Source organism: Dipodomys spectabilis, unplaced genomic scaffold (assembly GCF_019054845.1).
Source record: "Dipodomys spectabilis isolate Male_0828 unplaced genomic scaffold, ASM1905484v1 ptg000039l, whole genome shotgun sequence".
NCBI classification, from domain to species: Eukaryota; Metazoa; Chordata; class Mammalia; order Rodentia; family Heteromyidae; genus Dipodomys; species Dipodomys spectabilis.
The window spans coordinates 3,049,092-3,061,297 of NW_024870716.1; the positions used below are offsets into that span (position 1 = coordinate 3,049,092).

Sequence of the window (12,206 nt, forward strand, 5' to 3'; positions counted from 1 at the left end):
TCACATATTTACTTTTTTCCCTTTTTTTTAATGGGGGGGAGGGGTAGAGAGGAGGGGTTAAAGGAAACTTTCACAACCTATCCTTGTGAAACTTCCAGGATTTTACCTTTCATGATTTTACAGAACATGTACAAACCAATAGGTGGTTCAAATGAATGTAATTTAAAGAAAATGATGGTTTTATTTTGTATTCTGTTTGCAGAACAGAGTGTTCTGAACATCATCACAAAGAGAAAGGGCCTTAAGCCACAGGTACAGTATATTATTTACACTGAAGGAGCTCTTGTGTGGACAAGAAAGCGCTGACAGGTCAAATGGATCCCATGGAACTGAGAAATGTCAACATCGAACCCGATGATGAGAGTAGCAGTGGAGAAAGTGTTCAGGACAGCTACACGGCAATGGGAAAGTCGGAGAAGGCAGCCATGAGCAGGTATGACGTTAAAAATTACCTTGTCTGATGGATGAACCCAGGCTTCTGGGTATAGAAATCAAAAATCTCATTGGGAAGAGGTGGGTTGGTTTATAAATATATTTGAGATACCAACATTTGTGTTAACACACCAATTTCCTTATCCAGAAGCAGAAGTATAGTAATACTGCCCACCTTTGTGTTGACTGATTTAGAACTGAGGTTATAATATCTGGGTGTCTGTTAATGATGGCGTCGGTATTTTATTTACATTGACGTCTTCTTAGTTTGTTCCTTCTTACTGCACTGGAACTGTTGCTACATCTCCAGGGTTCTTTTCACGCTAAAAGAGTCCACTGACTAAGCTCAGCCATCATCCATGACATGGAACACATGCCACACCCTCCTCTGAGTTTCAGATCAGACAGATAACCGTCCACTGGGTGCTGGTGGCTCTCACCTACAGTTCTAGCTACTCGGGAGGCTGAGAACTGAGGATCAAAGTGTCAAGTCCCCAGGCAGAAAAGTCTATGAGAGCCAGTTCTGAATGAGAAACCTAAGGGACTGCATCCAGGCCCAAATCTCAAGCCTCAGGACTGGCACAATAACAACAAAAAGAAATTGAAAAATAAAAAAACCCCAAAGCTGTCATTCCCTCATAATTCCCATCTTGCTGAAAACACCACTATCTTTTTTTTTTTTTCCTCCTTATGCCAGTCCTAGGGATTGAACTCAGGGCCTGGTCACTGTCCCTGAGCTTTTTCACTCAAGACTAGTTAGTGCTCTACCACTTGGGCCACAGCTCCATTTCCAGCGTTGTGGTGGTTAATTGGAGATAAGAGTCTCATGGACTTTCCTGTTCTGGGCTGGCTTTGAGCTGGCATCCTCAGATCTCAGCCTCCTGAGTAGCTAGAATTACAAGTGTGAGGCACTGACACCTGGCTTCACCAGTGTCTTTAACAACTGAGTCCAAAGTCCCTGAGCTTCAACTTGAACTCATTCCTTCACCCAACCCTTACACCTAATCTATATTCACCTAATCTATATCTGTTATTATCTATATCCAGTTGACTGTTCCTTATTAATGTTTCAAAACCACCTTTTTCTCTTTATCTGTTTTGGCTTACTTCAGACATTCATCCTCTTTTCTACTAGGTCAGTCCTCATTTGTCTGCCTATCTTTTATTTTATTTTCTTCTATCCAGCCCTCCACATATTTTACAAGAGTAGTCTTTTTTTCTTTTTCTCTTTTCTTCCTTCCTTTCTTTCTCTTTCTTTCTTTCCTTCTCTCTCTCTTTCTTCCTTCCTTTCTTCCTTCCTTTCTGTTCTGTCTTTCTTTCTCTCTTGGTACCAATTAGGAGGCTTGAACTTGAGGCCTGAACATTGTTCCTGAACTTTTGTGCTCAAGGCTAGCATCTTAGCACTTGAGCCACAGCTCCACTTCTAGCTTTCTGGTAGTTAATTGGAGATAAGAGAGTCTCACAGACTTTCATTCCTGGGTTGGCTTCGTACTGCGATCCTCAGATCTCAGGCTCCTGAGTATCTAGGATTATAGGTATGAACCACCAGCACCCAGCAACAGTAGTCTTTTATATTTTACAAGTTGAATCATGTCCCCACCATGGGATAAAACCATTGCAAGACTGTGCATTAGTTATGAAATGAATATTTGACTATGCATTGCTTGGCATGCAAGTCCTTTTGTTGACTCTTCCTGGCCTACGTCTCCTGCCCGGTGTCTTTTCCTGCTCCTTTTCTGGAGCCTCTTGCCTTCACTGTTCTGCCCTCTCTGCCTGAAATCACCCATCCCTATTAATACCTCACTCCTCAAGAGTCAATTGAACATCAGATTTCCTATGAAATCTTCTCCAAATGCCCTGCTCCCTAGCCCTCCCCCAGGGAGGTGACCTTCCTTCCTTCCTGTTCAGGTGATAGTCACACCTTAAACACAGGTTAATGGCCTCTTCCCTCCCCTTCCCCCCACCCATTCACACTGCCTAGTGAATAGTAAGTACGTGCAAGCTACTCAAGAAGCTGAGATCTGAGGATCACGGTTCAAAGCCAGCTCTGGTAGGAAAGTCTATGAGACTCTTTGCTCCAATTAACCACCAAAAAGCCAGAAATGGAGCTATGGCTCAAATGGGAGATCATCAGCCTTAAATGAAAAAAACTAAAGGATAGCGTCCAGGCTCTGAGTTCAAGCTAGTCCTGGCATACAACAAAAGGACTTCTCATTTTATTCACATGTCCCAGTAAGTTCTTCAGGTGAAAGTACTATTCTTGCAGGAAGGTGTGCAGTACAGTGGATTTAAGATTAGACTAAGGAGCTCATAGTGGGATAAACCATGGCACTTTCTAAGTGGAGTGGGTTTTTGTTTTTGTTTTTTTTTTTTTGCCAGTCCTAGACCTGGGAACTACCCCCTGAGTTTCTTTTGCTCAAGGCTAGCACTCTACCACTTGAACCACAGCACCACTTCTGACTTTTTTTCTGTTTATGTGGTACTGAGGAATCAAACCCAGGGCTTCATGAATGCTAGATAAGCACTCTACCACTGAGCCACATTCCCAGCCATAAGTGGAGTGATTCTTGAGGATACAGTATAGTAAGTAGCACAGGGCTTGGAGTCTGAAGGGTATTTGTTTAACTTTGGAAAAGATTTATCGCCTCTGAATTTCAGCGGAAGATGGAGAGTGGCCAGCCTCAAGTACTTTTCTCTAATCATTAAAGGAATGCATTGAACTATGGATGATACTTAATACATTTTTGTTCTTTCTGTTCTACATCATCACCCTAAGGAAATGATCCAAATCCTAAGACTTTCTGAGTCTGAAAGAATTGTACACTGTTATGAGCTTTGCAGAGGTTGGCTGAGCTCAATGGAGCATCTTTGCAAGAATAGACTGGGAGTGATTGATACCATTTAGCCTTCAAAAAGTTATAACAGAAAGGGCAATAGTGCTTTGGCTAAACATCATAAAACATCTACTGAACCACTCACACTTCACAACTCCTAGCTCAATCATAAGCCATCATGTAATTTTAGGATCACTTTGTGTGTGTGTGTGTGTGTGTGTGTGTGTGTGTGTGTGTGTGTGTGGTATGTACTGGTACTGGGGCTTGAACTCAGGGCCTAGGCCTTAGCTTTTTTGCTTGAGGCTAGAACTCTACCACTGGGATTATGCCTCTACTTCTGTCTTTTGCTGGTTAATTGGAATTAAGAATCTCACAGCTGCTGGAGCTGACTTTGAACTGTAGTCCTCAGGTCTCAGTCTCTTGAGTAGGTAGGTTTACAGGCATAAGCCACCAGCACCCAGCTAGAATCACTTTTAAAAGATGGGTTTTATTTATGTTGGATTTAGATGGAACTTTCAAATGTAATTTTTGGGGAAATTCCACATACTGTATTGATTTAGGATCATTTCACTTATGTTTTCAATACATACTCCGTTTTGGTATCAAAACATATGACACACTAGGGACATTTCTCCATACATTTTGTACAATCTTGGCATGCTTTAGGGCTACAACTCATCTTTGACAAAATAAGAACATGTAAAAAAAGAAAATTGAGTTTCTTTCTCACACATACACACACCACATTAAAACAGGGTTTCAATTCAATATGTCAGTTTATGCTTACAATACATCTTGTTTTCAAATTCTAATGTTTTAATGATGCATGGAACAGAGATTTTAATTTCTCAATTAAAGTAAAAAAAATAGTGTCAGACATTCCTTTGTTTCAATTTTTCTTTTAAGTGATATTGCTTTTGTAGTCTTTAGTCTCATTTTATTTTCTTATCTCAGAGTCTTGCTAAAAGAAATGTGAGTCAGTCCTTGTACAGCAAGTAGAGTTTAACCACAGACTATTGCAATAAATCACACACACACACAATTATAAAAAAAGGTGTCTGAGAGAGTGTGCAAATGGAAGAAGACAACAATGGAGGGTATGATATTTTTCTACAAGGAGTAAAGGAGAATGTCAGGGAATACTGTTAACTTGCATGCTTGGAGCTAGTTACTCCTGAGTTCTGTATTCTTCTGTCCACACCTGGTATTGCTCACCATTCTTTTTTTTTTTTCTCTGCTGTTTCTGGGGCTTGAACTCAGGGACTGATTTTGTCCCTGAACAATTTTGCTCAAGGCTAGCTTTCTACCATTCGAGCCACACTGTCACTTCCAGTTTTTGAGTGGTTAATTGGAGATAAGAGTTTCACAGGGACTTTTCTGCCCTAGCTGACTTCAAACCGAGATCTTCAGATCTCAGCCTCCTGAGTAGCTAGGATTACAGGCGTGAGCCACCGGTACCAGCTACTTCCCACTTTTTTTTGTAGTTTAGTAGAGATAATAGACTCACAGACTTTCTTGCTTGCGCTGGGTTTGAACTGTGATCCTCAGATCTCACACCATTCTCACTTTCTTATCAGATTAATTTTCAGGATTAACTCCCCTATAATATTTACAGATCTCGTATCATAATCACTTTCTAATCTATTTCTAGGAGAAAACTTTCTTCAGTTATTCTGTGGTGTGTGTGTGTGTGTGTGTGTGTGTGCGCGCGCGTGCGCGCGCATGTGCGTTTGTGCGTGCACAATGGGACTAGGTTGTGAACTCAGAACCTTTGGCTCTTCCTTGGCTTTTTTGATCAAGGCTGATGTTCTGCCACTTGACCCACAGCACTTTTAGCTTTTGTGCTGGTTAATTGGGTAAAAGACTCAGGTTTGTCTGCCCAGGTTGACTTTGAACCACGATCCTCAGAGCTCAGCCTCCTGAGTGTCTAAGATTACAGGCATGAACCACTGTGTTCAATTTCTTTTATCTTGTCATTTAATGCAAGAAATGCCTTTAAAGTTGCAACTATCTATTTGGTGCCAGTAGCTCACACTTGTAATCCTAGCTACTCAGGAGGCTGGGATCTGAGTATCATGGTTCAAAGCCAGCCAGGCAGGAAAGTCCATGAGACTCTTATTTCCAGTTAACCACCAAAAAATCAGAAATGGAGCTGTGCCTCAATTGGAAGAGCACTAGCCTTTGAGCATAAAAGCTCAGGGATGGTGACCAGGCTTTGAGTTCAAAAAGCCCTAGGACCAGCAAGTAAAAACAAAAACAAAACCAACAGCTTACACCTAACTTATAAGGAACCATTTTTCAGAAGTAACCAGAGTTGAGCATTTTAAGTAACAGCAATGAGAAAAGCCTGTGTGGTAATTTGGTGGGTAAACAAGCCATCGTAGCAGCTGGCTTCATTAGTGAAGCTTTTTGGAAATATGGCTGGCCTCTAGTCCGTTGCTTCAAAGCTCAGGCAGAGATGCTGCAGCAGCTGAGCAGCCATGAGAATTAATGTGTGCCGTTTCCAACTGTGCTCACGCAGACCAGAAACACAATGTGCTGCACACAGCACTGTGGCTGAGTCCTATTACCCTTTCCACTCCTCCTCCAATTGGTTAGATTTCTTTAACAATTTTCATGTCATCTATGATCTAATAATAATCCAGGTGCGTTTTCAGAGCAATCAAAACACACACATATACACACACACTCAGAACACAGAGCTACTATTTTCTGATAAGCAATATATGCATGCACATGCTCTAAAATAAGGAATACCTACTATTGGAAAAGGTCCTAGAGTTGGAGTCTGGCAGGTGAATATGGGCTCCTTCATTTTTTAGAGTCCTAGTTGCTTCATCTGATGAATAGGACTGTCCGCGTTCTTCTCAGGGATATTTTGGGCATCCAATGAGTTGAAGATCCCAATATCTAAGCATTTAACACATCTTTATTAAGCTAACAAATTCAAAGCTGGTACCAGTGGCTCACACCTGTAATCCTTATCAGGAGGCTGAGGTCTGAGGATCATGGCTCAAATCCAGCCTGGGCAGAAAAGTACAGGAGAAGCTTATCACAATGAACCACAGAAAGCCAGAAGTGGAGCTGTGGCTTAGTGCCAGTCTTGAGTGAAAAAGCTAAGGGACAGCACCCAGGCGACAGGCCCAGAGAGTGACTTATATAGAGTCCACTTTGCATTCATTTAGGACCTGGGTTTAATCTTCAGTGCCATAAGAATAAACAAATAAATAAAAATAATGTATTAATAAATGGGGTGCTACTTAGGAGGCTGAAGTCTGACAGCCCTGGCAGGAAAATCCATGAACACATGAACATTGATCTCTAATTAGCCACTAAAAAGTTGGGAATAGGAGGTCAGGCTTAAAGCCCTGGTTTCAAGTCCTGTTACTGGCACATGCACTCTCTCTCACACACACACAATAATAATAATAATAACTTAATCACCTGGTTGATATGGTAGTAGTTTAGAAAACTTAAAGAGCAATCATTTTGTATCTGTTTTCTGGAATCTTCTAAGTGAGAACAAGATTAGGTCCCATTAATCTTTAGATAAAATAATAAATACAGCATAAATTATTTTGCAGTTAAACTATTTCCTTTGTAACTCATCTTTTCTTCCTTTCCAACATCTACTCACAAATGAGGTTCAGTTTGAGGACCGGAAAGGAACATTGGTATGAAAAAGAAAAATGGAAGTAGCTTTCCCTCCCTGCCCTTAGTTTTTGTTCTCCTAGTTCAAAGCCTTAGATCGCCTGACATGTCAATATAACTGAGGGTATTTATTTTGATGTGTTTGCTTTCCTGTTTTCCTTGTATGTATATGTGGGTGTTTAGTCAATTTACTAATGAAGATACAGAAAGCCAGAAGTTCCTGACAAATGGATTTTTGGGGAAAAAGAAGCTGGCCGATTACGATGATGAGCATGTAAGTGGAATCTCTTTGTTGAAGCAAGAACAGGTCTGAGGGTGTCTCATCTGCCTCAATCTCTGTGGCAAAACAATGTGAATGAAATTTTCCAGGCCTTGATCAGCACATTCTCTGTTTATTCAGGCCCTTACTGGAATAAGGGCTTGTTTTTCCTGTTCGCCATATGGCTGCATAAATCATTTATGAAATTTATTTATTTTTGAGAAGTCATTCAAACCCAAATACAATCTGCAATCATACTTGTTTTTTCCCTTCTTTTTATACCACACACACACACATACACACACACACACACACGTTAATTTTTACTTGCTGAAAGCAAGCACTATATCTCAATGAAAAATGACATACTTTTCTTAAAGTCGTGGCTTTATTTTACCTTAGTCTTTTAAAATATATATATATTAAAGTATATATGTATTCTTTTTATTGTACAGAGGGGTTATAGTTACATGACAAAGTAATGAGTCCATTTCCTGTCGAGCATTGTTACCCCCTACTTTGTTTTTCCCCTGCCATCCCTTTCCTCCCCACCTCCCCAACTTCTCCACCACCACCACCACCACCACTACCACCACCACCACCACCACCACCACCACCACCACCAACCCCCTGCAAAGTTGTAAAGTTCATTTTCAACATAGTGTCTTGTACATCTCATTGTTACAATGGGTCATCCTGTATCCTTATTTCAGCATTTTGTTATTTCCCTTCCCCTCCCCAAATTAGAAAAAAATATATATACAAGATACAGAACACCGAAATCAAATACAGTTCTTCCCCCATGTTATCTTAGTCTTTTTTTTTTCTTTGGGTCCGGTCGTGGGGCCTTAACTCTGGGCCTGGGTGCTGTCCCTCAGCTCTTCAGCTCAAGGCTAGCACTCTACCACTTGAGCCACAGCACCACTTCTGGCTTTTTTTTTTTAATGCTTATGTGGTGGTGAGGAATCAAACCCAGGGCCTCAAGCATGTAAGGCAAGCACTCTACCACTGAGCCACCTTCCCAGTCCATATTACCTTAGTCTTTAGATTTTAATCTCCTCCAGGAAAGACAATGTGAGTATAAGAACAATCCAGAAAGAGCTGGGCTGCTGGTGGCTCATACCTGCAGTACTTGATACTCAGGAAGCTGAGATCTGAAGATCTCAACTTCAAAGCCAGCCCAGGAAGACAGATCTATGAGACTCTTATCTCCAGTTGGTTAATCAAAAAGTCGGAAATGGAGCTGTGGCTCCAGTGGTAGAGCAGCAGCCTTTGAGTAAGTGAAAAAACTAAGGGACAGTGCTTAGGTCCTGAGTTCAAGCCCCAGTACTGGATTGACACTCACAACAATAAGCAGAAGAATAAAAAGAATAATACAAAACCAGATTGATCCCATAACAAGTATTTGCTTATAAAGTGCCCCCCTTTTCTTCTAGCATCCTGGAACCACTTCCTTTGGAATGTCTTCATTCAACCTGAGTAACGCCATTATGGGCAGTGGTATTTTGGGCTTGTCCTATGCCATGGCCAACACAGGCATCATCCTTTTTATGTAAGTGAACCTACGTGTCTATATTCATTGACAAAGTCCTTGCCAGAACCTGGTACTGTTCCAATGAACAATCTGAAGTGTGATCTTTATGGAGAAACTAAGAATTAGAGGAAATATTGGCAAGTACTTCTTGCTTTTAGATACAACTTCCAACCTGAGGAATCATGGTACTTGCTCATCTATCTAGCTCTAGGCAAAAACTAGAAAGTCTATGTGTTCAACCATCCCAAGTGCTAGCTGGAGCAGTTCCTCTCTTCTACAGAAAGAAGCTAATTTACAACGCACCTCATTGCTAAATAAATGCTTACAATAAGTCAATATTAGCTGGGTGCTGGTGGCTCATGCCTATAATGCTAACGACTCGGGATGCTGAGATTTGAGGACTATGGTTCAAAGCTTAGCCTAGGCAGGAAACTCTGTGAGACTCTTATATCTAATCAAGTACCAAAAAGCCAGCTTTAAGCTGTGGCTCAAGTGGTAGAGCACCAGCCTTGAGCAAAAAAAACTTAGCAAAAAATCAGTGCCCAGGCCCTCGGTTCAAGCACCAAGACCAGCACACACACACACACACACACACACACACACATAATAATAATAAAGTTAGTGTTTCATAGTCAGGAAGATCTTTTCTGGAGTCTAATCTGAAAAGCAACCCTCCTCACAGAAGGGGCAAGGATAGAAATGGAGGGAGAAGGGGAGACAAATGCAGTCATAATATTCCATGTACGTATGTGAAAATGGAAGTAGGAAAATTGAGGATTGGGATGGGGCTGGGAGACTTGGAGGAGAACAATGAAGTTGTAACACTGATGTATTATACTCTTATGACTTGTTCCATTGAAGCCCCATTATAGAACTACTTAAAATTTTCAAAAAATTGTAAAAAAGGAAAATGCATGCCAAAAAACACACTGGACATTGAGTCCAGCGTGCCCTGATCTTGTTCCCTGAGCACAAGACCTACAGCCACACTGGCATCCCTCATCCCATAAAGATGCCACGTTTCCACTCACCCCTGAGCCTTTGCACATGGTCTTGGACCCTTTTCTTTCTCCTTTGTTAGCTCTCTTCCGGTGACCTCTATGACTGGTGCATATCTATTGTCCACCCAGTCACTGAAGTTTCAACATCCTGAGTGTCTTCATCTGCATCATTTGGATAAACCAGGCACTCAAGAGACTTGAACCTACATGCCATGCTATGCCTCATCTCTAACACCTGTCACAGAGCCCGTCACAGGGAATATTTCCTGTGAGACTGAACATTATTGCTCAGCCTGTGTATCTTCACCAGACTTGGTCAGTCAAACGCTGCAGAAGACCAGCTCCCAGGGGACCCTCAAAGTAGAGACCACTTAGGCCTGGGCCACAGTGACATCCGCAGGTCTGGGTGTGTGTTACACATGGCACGTGAGCCACAGCTGGCCACTGCGGAATTCTTCTCAAGAATGACATCTAATGCAATGCTAGAGAGTTAGACAACCGTCTAAGAATGCAACGTTCATATTACACATAGATCCTATTTGGGTTCTGAATGCCACATGTGATTAGCTAATCACACAGTGATCTGAAGGATAAGGGTCAGGACTATAAATATTTATCTAGTTTTAGTGCCTTGATTGAAGTCTTGGCAGCATAATACTGTATGTGTGTGTGTGTGTGTGTGTGTGTGTGTGTGTGTGTGTGTGTGTCCCTTAGATTTTTTTTTTTTTTTTTTTTTGCTCAAGGCTACCACTTGAGCCACAACTCCAGTTCTGGTATTTTGGTGGTTCATTGGAGACAAGCCTCTCAAGAACTTGCCTGACAAGGCTGACTTAGAACTGTGATCCTTAGATCTCAACCTGTGTCCAGCAGTGAATGGGTTTTTATATCAACTTAATTGTTATGGACCATATTTAAATAAACTAGTTTTTTTAATTATCAGAGTTTTATGCTAGAAATGTATTTATATATTTGCATGCCTTCATAATGTGCATTACCTCTGAGACACAAAGACTGTCTTCTCCTTAATTAATTATGCATACCATTACAATTAATTAGCAAGCTATCATAGATCACTGATGAATAGAAATGAGAAACACTTTTCCTAACCCTAGGGCATAGATCATTTTCATGGCAAGAGAATATTCCATTTTTAAAACAAGGGTCTCATTTCAGGCCTGTAAACATTTAGCAGATTAATTTAGCTGGAGCAATTAAATCACTAAACACACTAGGATGGTCTTTGTATGAGTAAGTAGCTAAGGATGGGGCTCAGCCGCCCCCTTTACTTCATAGAAAATGATGCTGTGTTTATTGCTTTCAATCCTAGGATTTTATCCCCAAACAAGTATATGTTTAGAATAGAGGGAATGCTTATTGCATTTCTACAGAACAAAATCATGCAATCAGAGTTACATAATTTCATAAAGATATGGAAAAATATATATTAGACATGTATGATCAGGACTAGATGATCAGACAATTTGGGCAGGCATATTTTTTGGATGAGAAGAATGTAATATAGCTAGAGTAGTTATAAAATGCACCATTCACGGTCTAAATGTACATTTACAGCATTGTACCAGAGAGTTATCTAAATATGGGGGAATGTCATCATGAAAAATGAGCAAAGGAAGGAAATATATACATGTATACATTTTTTAAACTTCAGGCAAAGGCAGTAATGTCACTTCATTTATTATATAGATGCTTTTAATCACACTTTTTAATTGGTGTGCTGTTTCTTTTTTGAGACACTAGGTTGCCTAACTCATGATCCTCCTGTTTCAGCATCCCAAATGGTGGGATTACAGGCATGTGTCATCATGCCCACTTCTATCCACTCTAGCCACATTTAGTTTTGGGCTCTAAATATTATTCTGTATAAATGTTGATCGGTATCAACATAAAGGGGATATATAGAGGACCCTGATAACCTAAGTGATTCATTCTGAACACAAAAAAGTAAAAATAAAAAAGGAATACTTCTACTTACCTTTCCCTGCCATCTCTATTATGCATACAGTTGTCTGACCCTATGGTTGACAAATGTCTTCTCTAATGGACAGGATCAGTCACAGCTCAGGCTGTCTGATTTGCTTTCTAGATTTTAAATTAAGTTTTCATTAGTCAGTTTCTTGAGTGATGCTTCAATTTAACGTGTTGATGTAGATATTATATATATATATATATACATATATATATATATATGTATATATATATATATATATATATACATACATACACTTGTATCCAGAGTCATTCGATGTGGTGTCTCCTTCGTTTGTTGTAGACCTAGTATCTAAGTAATGAAATCGAGTCTGCAACTGTGTAACTTTAACATAACTATAGACTAGGAACTTCAGGTAGTAGGCTTGGAACTATAAAATACCGAAAATTCTCTGTTGAGTTCCATTAAAGAATACATCTGATGAGCTTGGAGCCAGTAGCTTACGATTATCATCCTAGCCACTCAGGAGGCTGAAATCTGAGGATCA

At 40.5% G+C, this 12,206-nt stretch overlaps 1 protein-coding gene across 1 annotated transcript in view; it reads left to right on the top strand.

Annotated features, from left to right (window-relative positions):
• Positions 1–229: 229 nt before the first annotated feature.
• Slc38a4 (solute carrier family 38 member 4) overlaps positions 230–12,206 on the top strand; it is a 36,743-nt gene continuing 24,766 nt past the window's right edge. The window contains exons 1-3 of the mRNA XM_042677679.1: positions 230–433; positions 7,101–7,191; positions 8,613–8,728. Of these exons, the coding sequence (XP_042533613.1) occupies positions 315–433; positions 7,101–7,191; positions 8,613–8,728 (326 nt within the window). The 5' untranslated portion in view covers positions 230–314. The remainder of the gene's footprint in view (positions 434–7,100; positions 7,192–8,612; positions 8,729–12,206) is intronic.